Source organism: Myodes glareolus, chromosome 3 (assembly GCF_982192425.1).
Source record: "Myodes glareolus chromosome 3, mMyoGla1.1, whole genome shotgun sequence".
NCBI classification, from domain to species: domain Eukaryota; kingdom Metazoa; phylum Chordata; class Mammalia; order Rodentia; family Cricetidae; genus Myodes; species Myodes glareolus.
The window spans coordinates 90,550,471-90,568,459 of record NC_142028.1 but is presented as its reverse complement, the minus strand read 5'-3'; the positions used below and the strand labels follow the sequence as shown (position 1 = coordinate 90,568,459).

The window sequence follows — 17,989 nt, the reverse complement described above, 5'->3', positions numbered from 1 at the left end:
TTTAGAATACTAGTTGTTGAAAACTGATCCCTAAATGGCTGTCTGTGCCATGTCTTCTCAGGCTCACAGAACATGATGGAAGAAGGGGCTGAAAAAATGTAAGAGGAGACAGGAGGGCTGCAGTGTTACAGAACACCTTTTCCTGGCACAACACGACCGCTGCGTGTGAACTCTGAGTAGCTGTGATTGTCAGGACAAGGCTAGCTGGTTAACATCTTATCATCCTTCTGAGCATACGAACACAGTTAATAGCTGCTGGGGAAGGAAGGGGCATGTATTCCATGATATAGACACTAATAAAGTATAGCTAAGTGGTATAGCTTCATGGTATAGCTACTAATGTCTATGATCCTATAAGCAATCCTAATTAAGCTCAGTTGGTCATCCAGATAAAGACAAGACAATGGAAGAAGGACTTTCTGAGAAGAGGAAAGAGATTGGTCAGAGTTGGAGGTGGCAAGAAAGAAAGGGTTGGTTATAAAGGGTAAATATGATCATATTTATATAAATATATAAATATAATATATAAATATAAATATATAAAGGGTAAATATGATCATATATACATGAAAATATAATAAACTCATTATTATGTATAGTATATGCTAACTTTAGAAGATAAAAGTCTTAGCACATCCTAAAGATTATCCTATACTGTGTATGGAATAAGAATTCTGGTTGCTAAAATCACCCGGCACACCATGAACCAGCCCAGAACTGGTGTCTGGCTGTCCATCCAGTCCACAATTCCACAGAAAGAGTCTGAGCAGCTTTTTTCCATGGAATCTTCTTATACAAAGAAAGATATCAAGAATTTAGGTCAGAAAGATCTCCTTATGGTATAAAGTGGGAAAGGATATTTAAAATACCAATGTTGGCAAGGTTACTTCATACATAAAAATCCATCCAATGGGATAGCACCACCTCTATTATATGACCTCTGTAAGCTTTAACCAACGGCATGTATGTAAAATGTTGGATGAAACAGACAATCCTCTTTGTGGCTGTTTCTTTTCCCACTGTAACTTGACCACGGCTGTGTTACTCAGACACTGAATTAGGCTGGCTCTACCTCAGGAGGTGGGGCTATCTCTCCTAGACATCCATTCTATTAAACTTCCTCCAAAGATTGAAGAGAAATGAAAACAGGCATCCTGTGAAGGTAACAAGCCTGACAAGTTCTGAGCCCCATTCAGTCATAAGGCCCAGCTGTTCAGGAATACTCCTGCAGTTTTATCCAGGACGCCTGGCAGCACTGGGTTCCTTATGTGACTTCCTCCTTCCGTTCTTCACAGAGCCCAATACTAGGGTTCTCTGGTACTTCTTTTTTGTGTCTGATTTCTACCGTATGTTAATGCCTGGCCTCCATCTAGTAGGCTCTACCTACTCATTTTTCCAGTCTTGGTGAGCCTCACTATTGCTGGTAGACTTAATGTAGACTAAGACTGTAAAACTCACTATCTTCATCAGGCATTGTGGTATACATACGTTTAATTCCAGCACTCAGGAGGCAGAGGTCACCAATCTCCACAAATTCAAGGCCAACCTGGTCTACACGGCAAGTTCCTGGACAGTGAGAACTATGTAAAGGTATTTTTGTATAAAAAAACCAAATAAACAAACAATAAAAAACTCAACCCCAAACAAATACTCTTAACTAATCACCCTCATTATTCTCTAACATACTCCACTTAGCATTCTAAAAAGCTGCATGACTAGCAAAGACACCTGAGGGATCATGAGGCAGCAATCTTAAAACCATACATCATCTTCATTTCTCTCACTTCATTCTTGGTTTGAAGCCACATCTGGATGTTTATGTAGCAGACACTTTAGGACAGCAATTTATGTTAAAATGCCCAAAGCTACTGCTGGGGAAAAGAGGCCATGTTGATAAGGTGGCTTTCTGACACTAGTCTACATATACCAGAGAATGCCACAGGCAAACACAGTGGTATGTCTGGTGATCCTGCCACTGGGTATAAAGTAAGCCACTCTAGATAACAATGCTAAAATTCACCTGTGCCTGATGGGACGCAATTATCTGGTCATGTTCCACCTTCCAAAGCTATAGCCCTTCTGCCAAGAGATGGCAGAAGAGAAGAAAAAGAGGGTGGAAAGCAGGAGAGAGAGAAGGAAGAAGGGAAAAAGAAAGAAAAGAGGAGAGACAAGAATGAGGGAGGAGGGATAGAGGGAGGGAGACCAGCCATAAGGAAGGATACGAGGTCTTGGCTACCGAGTGTCCTATCAGACAGGATATTCTTTCCAGATTACCAGGAACTTGCTCATAGACCCAGGTGTTCTTCTCTGCCATAGCTCTTGGGCTGGGTAGCAATAGACAGACACCTTGTGGCTGCATCTCTTGGCCCACTCCTGTGTCCTGACTAACCTCAGATTTTTCAAAGCAGGTAACAGTCATGAGGATGTTGTCGAAGTCGGTGCAGCTCCACCTCAGCACGTACATCCCCTCCTCACTCCCTTCTTGTCGCAGCTTATTGATGGCATATTCTGTGCTGGAGAGAGAAAGTGGGCAAGGGACAAAGGCTCACACCACAGCACTTCAAATCCCAGCAACATCTACTTCATGCACTAGTGCAAATTTCCTGTACCATATTGTTACCTGCCAGGACCCTAAAGTCCTCTCTGACATGGCATGAAGCATGTGACAACATGGAGGAACTTGAGACACCCTGAGTATCCAATACCTAGGAAAGAACTCACCTACTGCACCCCAAGGCATAGAGGCCTGCTTGATTATCTCCAAGTTCTACAAAGACACTGTCTTCATGTCTCACCAGAAGAGCATCTCGTAATACTGGTGAGTAAGGGTTGCCAAGGATACAGCCCCAGGAGTCCCACGCTGGGCCTTTCCAGCCCCTCATTCTAACTGAAAAAGGAGCCCCATTGAGGAGGGCAGTTTGGTCCACTTTGTTTACCGCTGTGTCCTCAGTGACCCCAACAGGCCTGGTTCACAGTAAGTGCTTAATCAGTAACAAGCTGAATAAATACCTCAGTGATGAGCAAAAGAGCATTAGAGGAGAACAGGTCTTATACTCCTTTGCATTCCCCAATGCAGAGAGTCATGATGTGCAGAGGGCACAGAACACTGGTTAAATGGTTACCAGTGCTTGGTAAGCATGCTGACAAGTGTTGGTGAAAAGGACTGGTGTGGTCAGTGTGTTTTAGAAAAGCAGAGACTTGCCAAGCAGTGGTGGTGCAAGCCTTTAATCCCAGCACTTGGGAGGCAGAGGCAGGTGGATCTCTGAGTTCAAGGCCAGCCTGGTTTACAGAGTGAGTTCCAGGACGACCAAGGCTACATAGAGAAACCAACTCCCCCTCCTACACATACAAAAATAAAGAAGAAAAGCAGAGACTTCAAGAACTTTCTAACTGTGCCATATGGTCGTACCCTTGCTCATGTTGATCCCTCACCTGGAAGACATACCTTGTCTCCTCTTTGAGACCTGGGAAGCTATCATTCACTCTTCAATGCTTAATCTAATATGAATGGTACCTACTCCCAAGTAATAGATTTCAGCCTCCCGCAAACATGCAACATTTATTCCTTCACGTGCACTCAATGTCCTTGCTGTACATGCCAAAATAGCAGTAAGCAATGCAGACATGGTTCTGCCTTTAGGAGGCTCATTCTCTGGAAAGAAAGGCAAGTCAAACAGGAAGCATGGACATAAACTAAACATTGGTGGTAAGGGGGTAATGAACACCATTAAAGGAAAGCAAAGCAGAACACAGTATACAGGGACAAGGGATAGGGAGGGTTCAGAATGTTGTCACTTTATATAAGTGATTAGAGAAGACTTCTCAGACAAGGCAGGAGCCAACACCTGGAGGAGGGAGGGAGGGCTGTGGAGACCCTAGAGCAGTGGTTCTCAACCTGTGGATCCTGATTCATCTGGGAGTTCACATATCAGATACTTACATTTTGATTTATAACAGTAGCAAAATTACAGTTATGAAATATCAACAAAATAATTTCACGGCTGGGGGTCACCATAACATGAGGAACTATATTAAAGGGTTGCAGCATTAGGAAGGTTAAAACCACTGCCCTAGAGGAAGGGCATTCTAGACATGGAGAAAAGTCAGTGCCAATGTCCGGAGGCTCAACTGAAACTGGAGCACCAGAGGTGCTTTCAGGGTGGCCAGCTCCTTGCTCTGCAGTGCATGTGCCTATCTCCCAAGGCTGTGAGCTTTCAGTCAGTGACCACACACCACCAAACTACCCGTCTCTTGGGTAATCGAGATGAGAAGAAGGGGGAAAGCAATGGAATACAGATGAAGACAATTCCTAAGATTTAAAGATCTGCATCCTGTTCCCTTGAAGTGCTCAGTGTTGGACAGAATAAGAGGAGTTGGCTATGGAGAAGTGAAGAGGCTGAACTATGAAAAGCAGATACCAAATTAAGTGAGTAGTTGGGCCATGGCAAAAAATGACAGGAAGGGCTGATAGATCAGTGAGCAAAGAAGGTGCCTCCAAGTGCTTGCCACTGGCCAACTGCCCCAGTCTCAACAACAGGCACCCGTGGAGCTATGGGACTGGACGTTCTACCTCTAAAACCTAGGCTCTTTTCACACCAAAGGTAATAGAGGGCATTCTGGAACCAACCAGATTGGTCCATGACAGCCATTCTGTATATTGTGGACGATCAGTGGGGGAGCCACATCAGTGCAGAGAAAATGGTGGGCATCTGCTGTAAGCCGGAAGTAGCCATCTATCAGGGACACAAAGGACAAGGCCTCCTCGTGAGAAGAGAGCTTCAGTTCCTGGAGAGAGAAGACATAGCACAGTTACATCACTATTCTGATGTGGCTCGCACCTACAGACACCTTTGTAAAGCCAATTTTAAAGCAGGGCCCACCTGGCATACAAAGGCTTTCATGTCCTGACAGAAGAAACCTGAACAGCAGGAGAGGTGTGTGGGAGATGCAGAGAACTGATAATCAGAGCAAGACTTGGCAACCTGTTGGTGTTCTGCTCTCGTGAAAGACCAGCAGCCAAGTACTGCCTGCTCACAGAGTGGAGATACAGAGAGCAAGAATGTTCTCAGGTGGGAGGAGGACACACCAGTAAATCACAAGCTCTGAAGCCTGCCTCTTCAGGTTTAGAGCATCTCTACCTGCCACTGAGCTCAAACATAGTCAACTCACTATTTTTATGGGTCAAAATGGTCAACTAGTGTTTAACCAAAAGGATCTGTGTGTTCTTAACAGGTTACTTAACCTCTCTGTGCCTCTGTAAAATAGGAATGACTACCGCCACAGAACTGACACATGGTAATTAAAACAGGTGGCACTTGTCAGGGCCTTAGAAGAGGAAACACCTGGCACAATCTTGGTGCTGGTGTTGGTGAAGGAAAACAAACTTACAAGAGACAGGTATTTCTAGTGTCTTTCCTTGTCATAGCTCCCTTTGCAGCACACTAGCCTGGCAGAAACAGAGGCCTGAGTGCCTAGTGTGAACTCTGACCTTCAATATGGGAGCACTAACTGGGTGCCAGATGTGACTGGCAGCTCAGATAGGATGGAGCTGCTCATAAAATGTAAACCCCACTTACTGCTTTTCTTCCTTTGTTGTTACAAGGGTGCCCACAGTAAACAAGCAGACCACTGACCTGCTGTCATTACCACTCCCAGCCCCTCACATTCGTTGGGGGACAGTAACTCCTTAGAAGCCCTAACAATACTGGCAGAAAGTGTGGCCTAAAGCCAAGCAGCCTCAGACAAATCCTGTCACTTTCTCAATATGAAGTACAAGTCCCTATGGCTCTCTACTGTGGTCTCAGGTCCCCCATTTGAAACTGAGCTGATACCCTACATCTTACAGTTCTTCTAAAGCAATGCTTCTCAACCTTCCTAATGCTGAGACCCCTTAATACCTCATGCTGTGGTGACTCCCAACCATAAACATTATTTTCATTGCTATTTCCTAACTATAATTTTGCTACTTTTATGAATCATAACATCTGATATGCAGATGGTCTTGGGCAACCCGTGAAAGGGTTCTTCAACTTCCAAAGGGGTCATGACTCACAAGTTGAGAATCATTGTTCTAAAGACTCAACGTAGGCTCCTCACCACAATCTACAACCACCGCTGAGGGATCAGTAATATGCTTCTCCCTCCTTTTCCCACTTTCCACCAACATCTCTCAACATTTCTATTTCTCTGTTTACTTTTTAAATTTTTATTAGATTTATGTGTGTGCGCAGGGACACATGTGGCGGTCAGAGGACAACTTTCTGGAGTCAGTTCTCTCCTTCTGCCCGTATGTGGCTCCTGGGGACTGAACTCAACTCATCATCAGGCTTGGTGGCTAAGTGTCTATACCTGCTGAACCATCTCACCAGTCATTCACTTTACCTACATTTTTTTTCCTGATAAAGTTATTTGTTTTAATGTCCAAAAATGGGGAAGGTAGACTAAGAAAATGAAAGCCACTCACAACCTTAACACACACAAATGGCTGTGAAGATGGAACATTTGGTCTAAGGGCATGTGTACATGCATGCTAACCTCCAAAAACTTGGCAAAGTACATCAGTACTAGCTAATAGATCAATATTTACATTCTGTTTTTATCCCATTTACAGAGCTTGTTTTTTTTCTTTTAACAGTTTGGTTATGTAATATTCTACTACTTGTGTAAACTCACCATTTTCCCAGCCTTCTTTCTGCACACCTAGGGTGTCAGCAGCATTTGACACTGTAAATACTGCTGAACTGAACACTTACTTACAAGCCACTGTCTGCATCCCACATGGTTTCTGGAAAACATGTTCCTTGGGTTCCTAAACAGGGAACCACTGGAGTATTTTCAAGGTTTTTGCATCTGTTGTCAAACTGCTTTCCAGAAAGCTGTCAGAAAGGCAGCTTCTAGAGATGAGAATGTGACTCTGTGTGTCCCGAGCTCACCATGCTCTACCTTTGAGTGGTGCATTATCTTTCTGACATTGCTTTAGACAAAACAAGGTGTTTCCCTGGTGCTGACGCCCTTCACTTTGTAAGTAAGTCTGTCACACTAGCCTGTCCTCAATACATGGTATCAGGAGTGACTTCCCACAACAAAAACATGTTTATCTGGCAGAGTTACAACTTTCCCTGCCAAACTGTGCTGCTTGTCTAGGCTGTGTCTTCAAATGAGGTGACGTTCTCCCTGCTGTCCGAGAGTCCCTGGGTGTGCCTAACACCATGATGGGGTTGTTCTGTGGCCTGCCACTTGCCTGAAGTCTAATCATGTGGCAAGTGTGGCTTCCAACTATTTCATCTCAGATGACCCACCCAGCTCAGCAAAGGAGCAGACTTGCAGCCTCCATCTTTTTCTTTTAAAACTAGAGATTAATTTATGGTTTACAGTATGAGATAGATGGAAGATAAACCAGAGTCTATAGTAATAAGCTTTAGGAACAGACCTATAACACACAAGAGTAGCCCATACAGCAGAAAGACCAGAAAACAGAATAAAGGGAAAGAGGCCAGGTGTTGGATCCAGCTCTCCTGTGAGGTCTAGTGCATGAGCAAGGCAACCTTGGTCCTTGTGGAGGCCCCTCTCCTTACCCCTACTGCTCCTTGTCCAGTGTGCTGAGAAGGTGGGAAATTGGTGTTTCCTGGGTTTGAGAATGTCGGTCTGGTTGTGCAGTGATCAGGCTCTTAAGAGACTCTTGGGAGGTGGAGACTGGGAGGCATTAGACTGGCAGAAGCAATCTAAGGGAAGAATTCAGGTACCGGTCCTGGGACAGGGTCACCACACAGCAGGTTTTTGTCTAGGAGAGACCTCCATGCATCTTTGTCTGCCACACCAACATGGTACAATAAATAAAAGACTAATTTAACTCCTTTTCTTTCATATCCACGTGTGTGTGTGTGTGTGTGTGTGTGTGTGTGTGTGTGTTTGCATGTGCCATAAGTGTTCATGTGCTCACAGAGACCAGAAAAAGGCATCAGATTTCTTAGAGCTGGTTTTGAATCACAGGACATGAATACTGGGGTCCAAACTAGGGTCTTCAGAAAGAACAGCAATTGCTCTTAACAGTTGAGCCATCTCTCTGGTCCACTGTTCACTTCTTTTTATTAACTAAATGTTGACACTGAGATACCTTGAGGTGGTTAAAAACCCTAAAGCAGGTGGGCATTTGCAAGAAGCAAGCACAGTACTGGGATGTGCCAGCATAACTCTGAAGCAGACACTGACAGACCCTGGCAATGGGACTTCTGGCTTAAAAGGGACCTTTAAGTGGGGATGGAAGTCTGGAAATCATGTGCCACAGAACATCCTCAGCAGTGTGTCTCTCTCATCATCACATCTAGACTCTGCAGCACCTAAGCAGGCTTACCATGTTTCTGTTGTCCTGCTTGTTAATGCTGACCACAGACTCCTTTATTACAATGTGGGTGATTTCAGGGAAATAGGAAAAATTGTTCCAATCTTCCCGGAGTTTATTTTTCTCCTCATCCTTCTTCTGTTTATGTTCCAGTTTTTTCCGCTTCAGTTTATTTTTTTCCTTTTCAACAGGAACAACCTGATAAGATAACAGAAGTGACAGGATTTAGTTGGATTTCTCATTTTCTGTTGGTAAAAGGTCAGCACTTCAAACAATTTGGTAAAAAGCCAAGGCCCAGGGAAGAAAAAGTCAGAATACCTAAAGCCAGAGCAGGCTCAGAGAACCACTGGCTTATAAACAAATGATGGAGCCCTACCAGAGACTTGGATTTCATTCTCCAATAATCCTATCTACAACATGCATGCTGATGCTGGAGTGGACATAATGGGCATGTACCAACCACAGACCTCCTCACTTCCAGACTGAGAGTGTGCTTCAGCACAGGCGGAGAACAGATTTTCCCAAACATGAATGGGAAAAACCCAAGTTCCTCCTGCTACCAATGTTTTGACTTTGTAATAGTGAGGCTTTTCAAGAGATGATATGAGTCCATATGTCAACAACTGATACACCGAAGAACATAGCTGCATGAGTTTATCTAGTTGACTAGCATGAGCTCTGCAGAACACATTCCACATTAACTTCCTGTCTGTTCCAGTGACTTAACTAGTCAAGTCATCTGAGTCACCATTCCCCCAGCCATAAAATATCAACTTTTAATCTTCATGAGATTAGACACATGCCTATCTAAACTTTAACTACTATGCAGAAAGCCCTTGGTAATTTGGTATTGTTATTTTAGCAAGAAAATAAGTCAGGGAGAAAAAAATGAATCTTACATTTAATATTATTACTTATAGTAATTACTATATAGTTACAGCCATTCAGTCAACAGTTACTAGCAATCAGGTTCTGTGCCCATATGCCATTTAGTTCTCTCAACAACAGTAACTGCAGTCAGCCCACTCATTTCTAGGGTTCTACATCCACCAATTCTGTGTACACAGATTCAACAGCCAGTGACCAAAATGTCAGGCCTGTAATGTTGTGTCTGAACCACATGCACTCTTTTCTTGCCGCCATTCCCTAAAGAGTACAATATAAGTATTTACATAGAATTTACATAATATTTAGTATTATATGGCAATCTAGATATAATAAATGTATACAGAAGGCTAATGTATAGGTTGCATAAAAATACTATATCATTATCTATGAGACATGAGCATCGACAGATTTAGGTGCCTGCACAGGATCATGAGATAATACCTGCCTCTAGGTACTAAGGAACAGCTTCACAGATGAGTCCTATGTACCTATATGGGTACAATAACCCCCTAAAGCCACATAACCATACGGAGCAGAGCTGGAATTTGAACATGTCTCCTTAGGTTTAAACTCGTGTTATTACCTCATTTGACAAAGACAAACGGCTTCAGATATAGTTCAGCAGTAGAGCACTTGCCTAAGCATGTGATTTGATTCCAGCATTGTAATGATAATAAGTAAAAGTGGGGGAGGGGTATGTAGCATGTTCCAGGCCCTTGAGTCAATCAGTACCCAGTACAACAAAACAAAATCTCAATAAAGCTTCATAACACAAATGCAGTTATCTATTTTGTGAAGCCAAAAGCCTGCCGAGGCTCAGTTCTTGCCTCAGCTATGCCACAGTTATGATGCGAGGGAGGAGTAATACATGGCCTCCAGACAAGCTGATTCAATTTAGCCTACAGGGTGAGGTCATGGAAACAGGTGATTCTGACAGGCTCAATAGCACACTCCAGTGACACAGGATCTTCTCTTCTTCTTCATCAGATACCCACAGCCACTTACATTTGGTTTCTGCCGCCACTGGATTCCAAGATTTCCAGTCACCATGACTTCATAGAGAACATTGCCACTGTCATTCGAATGGAACCGACTCAATTCATTTTCTGATGAAATCAGTAGCATAGAAGTCTCAAATATTTCAGCTCCATAATGTTTTGTCAAAGTTTCCAAAGTAGCCAGGTATTTCACCTTCAGGTCATGTGTGGACACACTGCTGTCACAGATGGTCTTGTTGTTAAATTCCTTCAGGAAATCCTTGAAAACATTATTTATTCTCATCCTGGTAAGAAGGTTCCTCTGTCTTATGGATTTATTCAATGTTTCTGGAATATATCGCTTATAGCTAAGAGAAAATTTAAAAAAATTATATACAAGTTAGCAAGAAATAATTATAAATAGGCCTCTATGACTTTCCTTGAATGTATAGGTAAATGAGAAAACAGGATCTAATCCCAGAGGACCACAGATGTTAACAATTACAAAGAGATAGACACAAGTTAGAGAGAAGGCTCAGTGGTTAACTCTGCTCAGTGATGTGGGATTCCCTTCTGTATGTTGTAAATATGTTTTATTACCATTGGTAGGACAGAATAAAGCCAGGCAGGAAATCAGAACAGAGATATAGAGAAAAAGTAGGTGGAGTCAAAAAGAGGCCATATAGCTGCTGAAAGAGACAGGTGCCGGAACTTTACCCAGTAAGCCACAGCCTTGTGGCGATACACAGAATAATAGAAATGGGTTAATTTATGACTTAGTTAATAAGAAGCCTAAGCTAATAGACAAAACAGTGTTCTAATTAATACAGTTTCTGTGTGATTATTTTGGGTCCGGGCGGCTGGGAAATCAAATAGCAGTCTTCGCCTACGGCTCAGTGGTTAAGCCAGAGGACTCAGGTTCAATTCCCAGCACCCACATGGCGGCTCACGACTTCTGTAACTCCATTGCTAGGGGACACAACACCCTCACACAGACATGTATGCAGGCAAAATACCAATGTACATAAAATAAAAATAAATAAATTATGAAAAAAGAGATAGAAACAGAAGTAACCTCATGAGATGTGTGCCACTATCATAAACAATACAGCCACAAAGAACCCTCCCTTCATATTGGAAAGGTATACCTGAAGGTTAGCCCTTCTTTTGTGGTACTTGGGATGGACCTAAGGGCTCACACTGCTAGCCAAGAGACTCTAGCACTGAGCTATATCTCTTGCAAAAAAAACTCTTAAAACTTGGATTGTCCTTTTTGTTGCTGTTGTTCTAGATTTATTTGAGACAGTGTCTCACTATGTAGCCTTGGTTGCCATGGAACTTGCTATAGAGACCAGGCTGACCTCAAACTCACAGAGATCTGCCTGCCTTTGTCCTTGCCTCCCAAGTGCTGGGACTAAAGGCATGTACCACCATGCCCGGCTAGGGTTGTCTTTTATGGTTCACTGGTAAGAGGAATGGCAATTCAATTTCACAGATAGGCTGAAATTACATAGACTGAATATTAATCTCAAACCACATCTTAATACAATTTTCTATAACTAATAACTGACCATCCCTCACATCAGAAGTACCAGCTCCCAGGCCACAGTGTACAGGCTATAGAAGGCAGCCCAAACAGACAGCAATGCCACCTGCATTGGAAGCATGGAGAGCATGCAGGTCACTAATCTGCCTGGACACTTCACTCTAGTTCATGTTTCTGAGATTACTGGCTAGCATAAAAAAAAATTAGGCCACAATTTTAAGTATGTTTCTTTGTACAAATATCCAAAGATTTGAATCATGCAGAAAGATGCATGAGCACATGTAACATTACAGCTAGGTGATGTGGAACATGCTTGTAATATCAGTATTTGGGAGACTGAGATAGGAAGATCATGAGTTTGAGGCCAGCTTGGACTAGATAAAGGAAGGCCCTGTTTCAAAACTAATGAGCCAAATCAGTAACCTGACTCCACTATCCACTCGGGCTAGCAAGAAGGCTTACCTGATGTCTTTAGGAAGTTCTGGCAACTGCATTTTCTTCATCATGGCATAGTGTGAAATGGCCAGGACAGCCATCCCCAGGCACTCATTCTCAATGTCATGTCCATCCTGCTCTGTCTTGGGGTCCCGAATGGGAGCCAGGCATTTGATCAAATCATACTGTCCCTTAGGGGCAGAGAAGAGAAAAAAATGAGCCACCACCTAAGCTTTAGGAGCCACCCATGTTGACCTTGAGAGGATCAAAGATGGCCAAAATGTCACACAGCAAGGAAACGAATCAGAATGTCTCTGGTATCAAGGCTGTGTCCACTGAAATGGGGCACAAAGCAGTTAAGAGTTTTTCTCCCTAGATTACGTTATTCATTCATTCATTCATTCAGTGAGGATTTACTGAGTGCTTGTCAAAGTGCTGGTGAAGACCATGAATTCACAAAGCCCTATCATGGGGCTTTCTATGTAAACAATGCCTAGACATAGGCATTAGGTCTGAACTGAATCAGACCAAGACAAACGACACTGGGCTGACAGCATTAACTTCATAAACATGTCCTAGCCAGCCTAGTATAGGGACTGTGTGTATGGAGTTGGGCTTGCCGAAAGGGGAAGGAGTCACACTCCACAGTACATCATTACCACAAACCATCAGTTTGCTCCACATGTGTTATTTGCATTTTCAGGACATAAAAGTATCAACATAATACACTATCTCACAGATGAGGGAAAAGTGTAGCCTTCCACAAATCAATGGGGACTTTAAAAACAAGACTAAAAACCAGTACCCACAACTAGCCTTGTTCAGTACAATGATGAGCCATTACAGGTTCACATTTACTAACTCCTAACCTCCCTGCTAGACGTGTGAGGCACTACTTTACTTTACCTTAGTCCTCACAACAGCCCTGTTAGAACACTGATGGGGAAGAAGTCGAATCATGAGTAAGACATTCTCCTAGGCACTAGAGATTTGGGAATGGAGAAGCTACATTTCTGACCTCATGGAGGGACCATTCTGAAAAAGAGGAGTCACTAATATTAGGTGCTTACAAAAAAAGTAAATTCAAACAGAAGAGTGGCATGGGAACTGGGGGCTGAGAGAAAGCCTGATCCTGACTCCAGGGCACCTTCCCACAACACTGCAGCAGCTGTACCAACCCTCTGCTAGGTACTCCCACGCCCAGGAAGGTGAACATTCCAGCTACTCTGTCTGGGTGAGGTGGGTCTGGAAGAGAGGTTTCTACTGAGACACTTTCGTGTTTCATGTTTTTGTTTTATTTTGTTTTGGGGGGTAGGGGTGCTGAAGTTCCCCTTCTGTTCACAATAGGACTTTTTTCTTTCAGGTAAAGAAAGGTCACTGGCCAGTACCACAAAGTTTTGAAAAATAACAAGGATCTATGCTAACAATGCTTGAGAAGCAGAAAAAATCTGAACCTGAGATCTTGGGAAGAGAAGTGAGAGCCTGTGACTATCTGTGAACATTCTGTACAACTAACTCAACAAATCCTATGCTGAGACGCTGATTTTCCTGAAGGTGAGATTCTAAAGCAAGGATGACATCATCTTTGAAGCAGGGTACTCTTCCTCTCTTCGGGAGTTCTTCCTAGTCAATACTCTCCATAGTCTATCACTGAAGTCTGTTCCTTTAAGGCATTGGTGCGGGAGAATTGTCTGTATTCTGTTAATCATGTATTTTAATAAAACGCTGATTGGCCAGGCAGGCAGTATAGGCGGGAAAGCCAGACAGGAAGTAGGGGTGGAGCAAAGAGACTGGGAGTATTCTGGAAGCCAAAGCTCCCTCGGCACTCCTGCGCAGACCACCAAAGAGGCAGCATGTAACTTGCCCAGCTGAGAAAGGTACGGAGCCATGTGCTAACGTAGATAAGGATAATGGGGTAACATAAGTTATAAGGACTAACAAGAAGCCTGACCTAATGGGCCAGTTTATAACCTTATGGAGTCCTGTGTGTGATTTCTCTTTGGGATTTGCTGGTTGTGGGGTACCGGGCGGGACGGAAACCCCAACAAGCCGGCCCCCTCATGTTACATATGGCGCCAATGTGTGGATAACTGAATCCACAGAAAGCTTGAGAAAGCTTGGAAAAGAATAGAGTAAAGCATGTTTTCTTGGTATGGTAGCAGCAATTTCTCAGGTCTGCTCTGCTTGCTAGAGGCAAGCAAGGCTCTCAGCTAAGAGAGGCTTCCTGACTCAGCTTTAGCTGCAAAACTTTGCAGCTCTTTTAAAAGGTCCTGCCATGAAATACTTAAATAGTATTGATGAAAAGCTGAACGCATGCTTTTCGGTTATCAGTCGTAGCAGGAAAAAAGCTACACTGTTTTAAAATGCCGGCTTTCTGGACTGTCCTGCCAGGGCAATCTCTGACTCTTTCAGGCAGGCAGTCCAACTGAGTGTGGTCTGTGAGCAGAATGCTCCAGCTTGCTTGCTGGCAGGGACCTTGAAACGCCATAGAGTTGTGGCAGTAAAAGGCTCCAGTGGTACCTCTACCATGAGTCTGGAAAGCTAAGGAATGGACTGGATCTAGCCGTCAAAGCCATGGTTTTAGACTCATGTGGTCAGAAAAAGAGAGATATATAGTAAAAGAAAGATTCAAAGTTGAAGAAAACCTCTAAATGGTTTACAGTGTGTTAAAAATATATGCAGGCTGAAAGTTAAAGTTCTTAAAGTTAAAAGGAAAGAAAGAGAGTAGTTGGCTGTGGTGGTACACACCTTTAATCCCAATGCCTGGGAGGCAGAGGCATATTGACCTCTGTGACTTCAAGGGGTAGAGGTAGATTGACCTCTGTGACTTCAAGGTGTGGTAGTGCACACCTTTAATCCCAATGCCTGGGAGGCAGGGACAGACAGATCTGTGAGTTCAAGGACAGCCTGGTCTACAGAGTTATTCCAGGACAAAGATATACAGAGATCCTGTCTCAAAAAGTAAAAGTAAAAATAGAAGAAATAGAGGTTAAAATAAATATGGAAAATATACAAAGAATCTTGATACTGTATGCTATTATGCTCTCTTTGAATTGTTTGAATGCTGAGGAAGGAGCAACAGCTGCTAAAAGACTTTTGTTTATAAATGCTGCTGAACTAACCCAAGATAGGTATTTTTAAAATACCTTGGCTTCAAAACTGAAGTCAAAAGGTATGTTACTTTGGAGAAGAGATTTTGCTTTTGTTTCCACAGAAAATGAGAGGCTATGGATTCATTCTGAGTTAAGAAAAATCAGCTTTGATCAAGGGAGGCCACCTGAGAAATCTCCAACAGGAACAGATGGCCCAGATGTCTGAGTTCTTCAACCAGAACAGGTTCAAGACTGCTGCCTGAAATGATTGAGACTCACAGGAAACTCCAGTCAGGACTTGATTATAACTCTAAATTTTCTTTAGGTCCCCATAAGATTATCAGCGCCCCCAACCAGCAGGAAGTAGCCTGAAATACTATGCCCACATTCCCAACAAATGGACTATGGGTATTTTCCTTTGTTTTTTTTTAAAAAAAAAAAAGAGGGAAATGGTGCGGGAGAATTGTCTGTATTCTGTCAATCATGTATTTTAATAAAATACTGATTGGCCAGGCAGGCAGTATAGGCAGGAAAGCCAGACAGGAAGTAGGGGTGGAGCAAAGAGACTGGGAGTATTCTGGAAGCCAAAGCTCCCTCGGCACTCCTGCACAGACCACCGAAGAAGCAGCATGTAACTTGCCCAGCTGAGAAAGGTACGGAGCCATGTGCTAACGTAGATAAGGATAATGGGGTAACATAAGTTATAAGGACTAACAAGAAGCCCGACCTAATGGGCCAATCAGTTTATAACCTTATGGAGTCCTGTGTGTGATTTCTCTTTGGGATTTGCCGGTTGTGGGGTACCGGGCGGGACAGAAACCCCAACAAGCTGGCCCCCTCATGTTACAAAGCATATTCTCACTGAGTAGCTCAGGCTAACCTCAGACTCACATGTGAGTCTTTAAAGTGCTGGAGTTACAGGTGTCAGACCCCATGCCTGGCCTCCATGATTTCTTATGCAGTATCTATGTATCATTGACAAATTCAGTGTTTCTTGTCTAGCTTGAGTATACATCATGCAAGTACCCAGTGTCTTGGCAAATATAACTGCATAAAGCAAACAAGACACAGATACCCAGTAAATAATGTTACATAAATGAATTGATATAAGGCCAGCAAAGTGACAGAAAACAGGGGAAAGAAAAGTGCTTGGCCTGGAAAATCCAAAGCTGGGAGCCAGCTCCTTGGCTAGCATACTACCTTCCCCAGTCACCTGTCTTTCCCAATCACCTGGGCAAGAATATCACAGAACAGGCCATAAAGTGCTACTAAGTACAGCTGCACAGGGAATCTGAGCCCCACCTGGCCTCATTCTCCCCACAAACTGCAGGCCTCCTGGCTCAAGCTTCCTACCTGCGCAAACAAATACTCCAGTGAACTCGCATCAAGGAGTGGGGTCGCTTCTGGAACCTTTTTCTTCTCATATCCATTTTTTTGCTTCTTTGGAGAATGTCGCCATACAGACTGTTCATTGTCATTGGTTCCATGCCAGTTTGTAAAATAGAATCTAAAAATAGTAAGAACAACGTCAACTGTGGCAGAAGAGTCCCTGGACTGCTGGCTGGAGGGAGAGCGGCGTCTACCCAGGGCGGCCCACGCTGAAGCTGAATGAGGAACTTGAAATGTACACAGCCTTGCTTGAATCTAGAACCCTCATCACCCTGAGCCCAAACCCTTCTCGCTCTTCCAAGTGCACTGCCACAATGCACCTCCAACGCCTCCTCTGGGTCAGGAGGACAATGTCCTGGTAATCACAGGACAGCTCTTCTGACACCTGCTAACCCTGATCACACCTCCCTAGGTAAACACACTTGCTGGCTACAACTAGCTGCTACCCCACAGCTCTAGTCCTGCTTGGCTGTCCTGCCTCAACCTAAGCCCTTTCCATTCTTGGTCGTACCATTTCTGAAATCAAGCTCTGTCCTATCTACAATCGACACTAACATGGTAGTGTTTCTTAGGTCCCAGATGGCTGTTATTAAATTGGGGATGTATTTTACAATGAGCAAGGCTTCAAAAGAGAAACACAAAAACAGCAGCTGTGGTAACATGACGGAAGTGAGCAGCACTTTGCACCTCTATACCACCTAATCTTCAGAGCAACGCCCGCAGGGAGACGTCATTGCTTCCTTGTGCAGATGAGGAAAACTCAAGTTCACTGGAGCAAAGTGACCTAACACTGCAAGCCTGACTCACTACCACTTTGGCCTGTCACCTGTTGGGGAAGCAGTTCTGAGGTGTGGGAGAGTGGTTGAGCTACTCTTGCCCAGCTGTCTCCAGGCTACAGACTCAGCTGTTTAGGGCTCTCTCAAATAGGCCAATAAGTTGATAGAAAACCATGTCACTAAGAAGCAAAAACCCCCACCCTAGAGAGCTCCTCTTAGAGTCAGACAGAAAAAAAAAAAAAGAGCGAGAACAGGATACAGAGGGCTCTCAGACGTAGTCTCTGCCCTCTGTGAGTTCCCTGCCCCACAATAATACAAAACAACAGGAAGTGGAACACGTGTCATAAGCAGAACTACACTGCAGCTTTCAGAGTCCCCACATACTTCTCCTTTCCTCTATAAATATCTGCTAAGAGCTACATTTTACAACTCAGTTACTTGTGATTCAATAAAATGCAAACATTTCATGGACCCCTGATGAATCTGTGAGCAGTTAATCCCATGTTTAATAGGTAACTTGTCCAGAATAAAAAGTTATCCTGGAATGC

The 17,989-nt window shown here is 43.6% G+C and overlaps 1 protein-coding gene across 2 annotated transcripts in view; it reads right to left on the bottom strand.

Annotated features, from left to right (window-relative positions):
* Nucleotides 1-17,989, bottom strand: part of Jak1 (Janus kinase 1) — a 115,726-nt gene that overhangs the window by 20,004 nt on the left and 77,733 nt on the right. For both annotated transcript variants that reach the window (XM_085686305.2, XM_048453157.3), the window contains exons 6-11: nt 16,630-16,783; nt 12,212-12,375; nt 10,232-10,571; nt 8,351-8,536; nt 4,628-4,785; nt 2,390-2,513 (exon numbers count right to left, since the gene is read on the bottom strand). In XM_085686305.2, the coding sequence (XP_085542431.1) occupies nt 2,390-2,513; nt 4,628-4,785; nt 8,351-8,536; nt 10,232-10,571; nt 12,212-12,375; nt 16,630-16,783 (1,126 nt within the window). The remainder of the gene's footprint in view (nt 1-2,389; nt 2,514-4,627; nt 4,786-8,350; nt 8,537-10,231; nt 10,572-12,211; nt 12,376-16,629; nt 16,784-17,989) is intronic.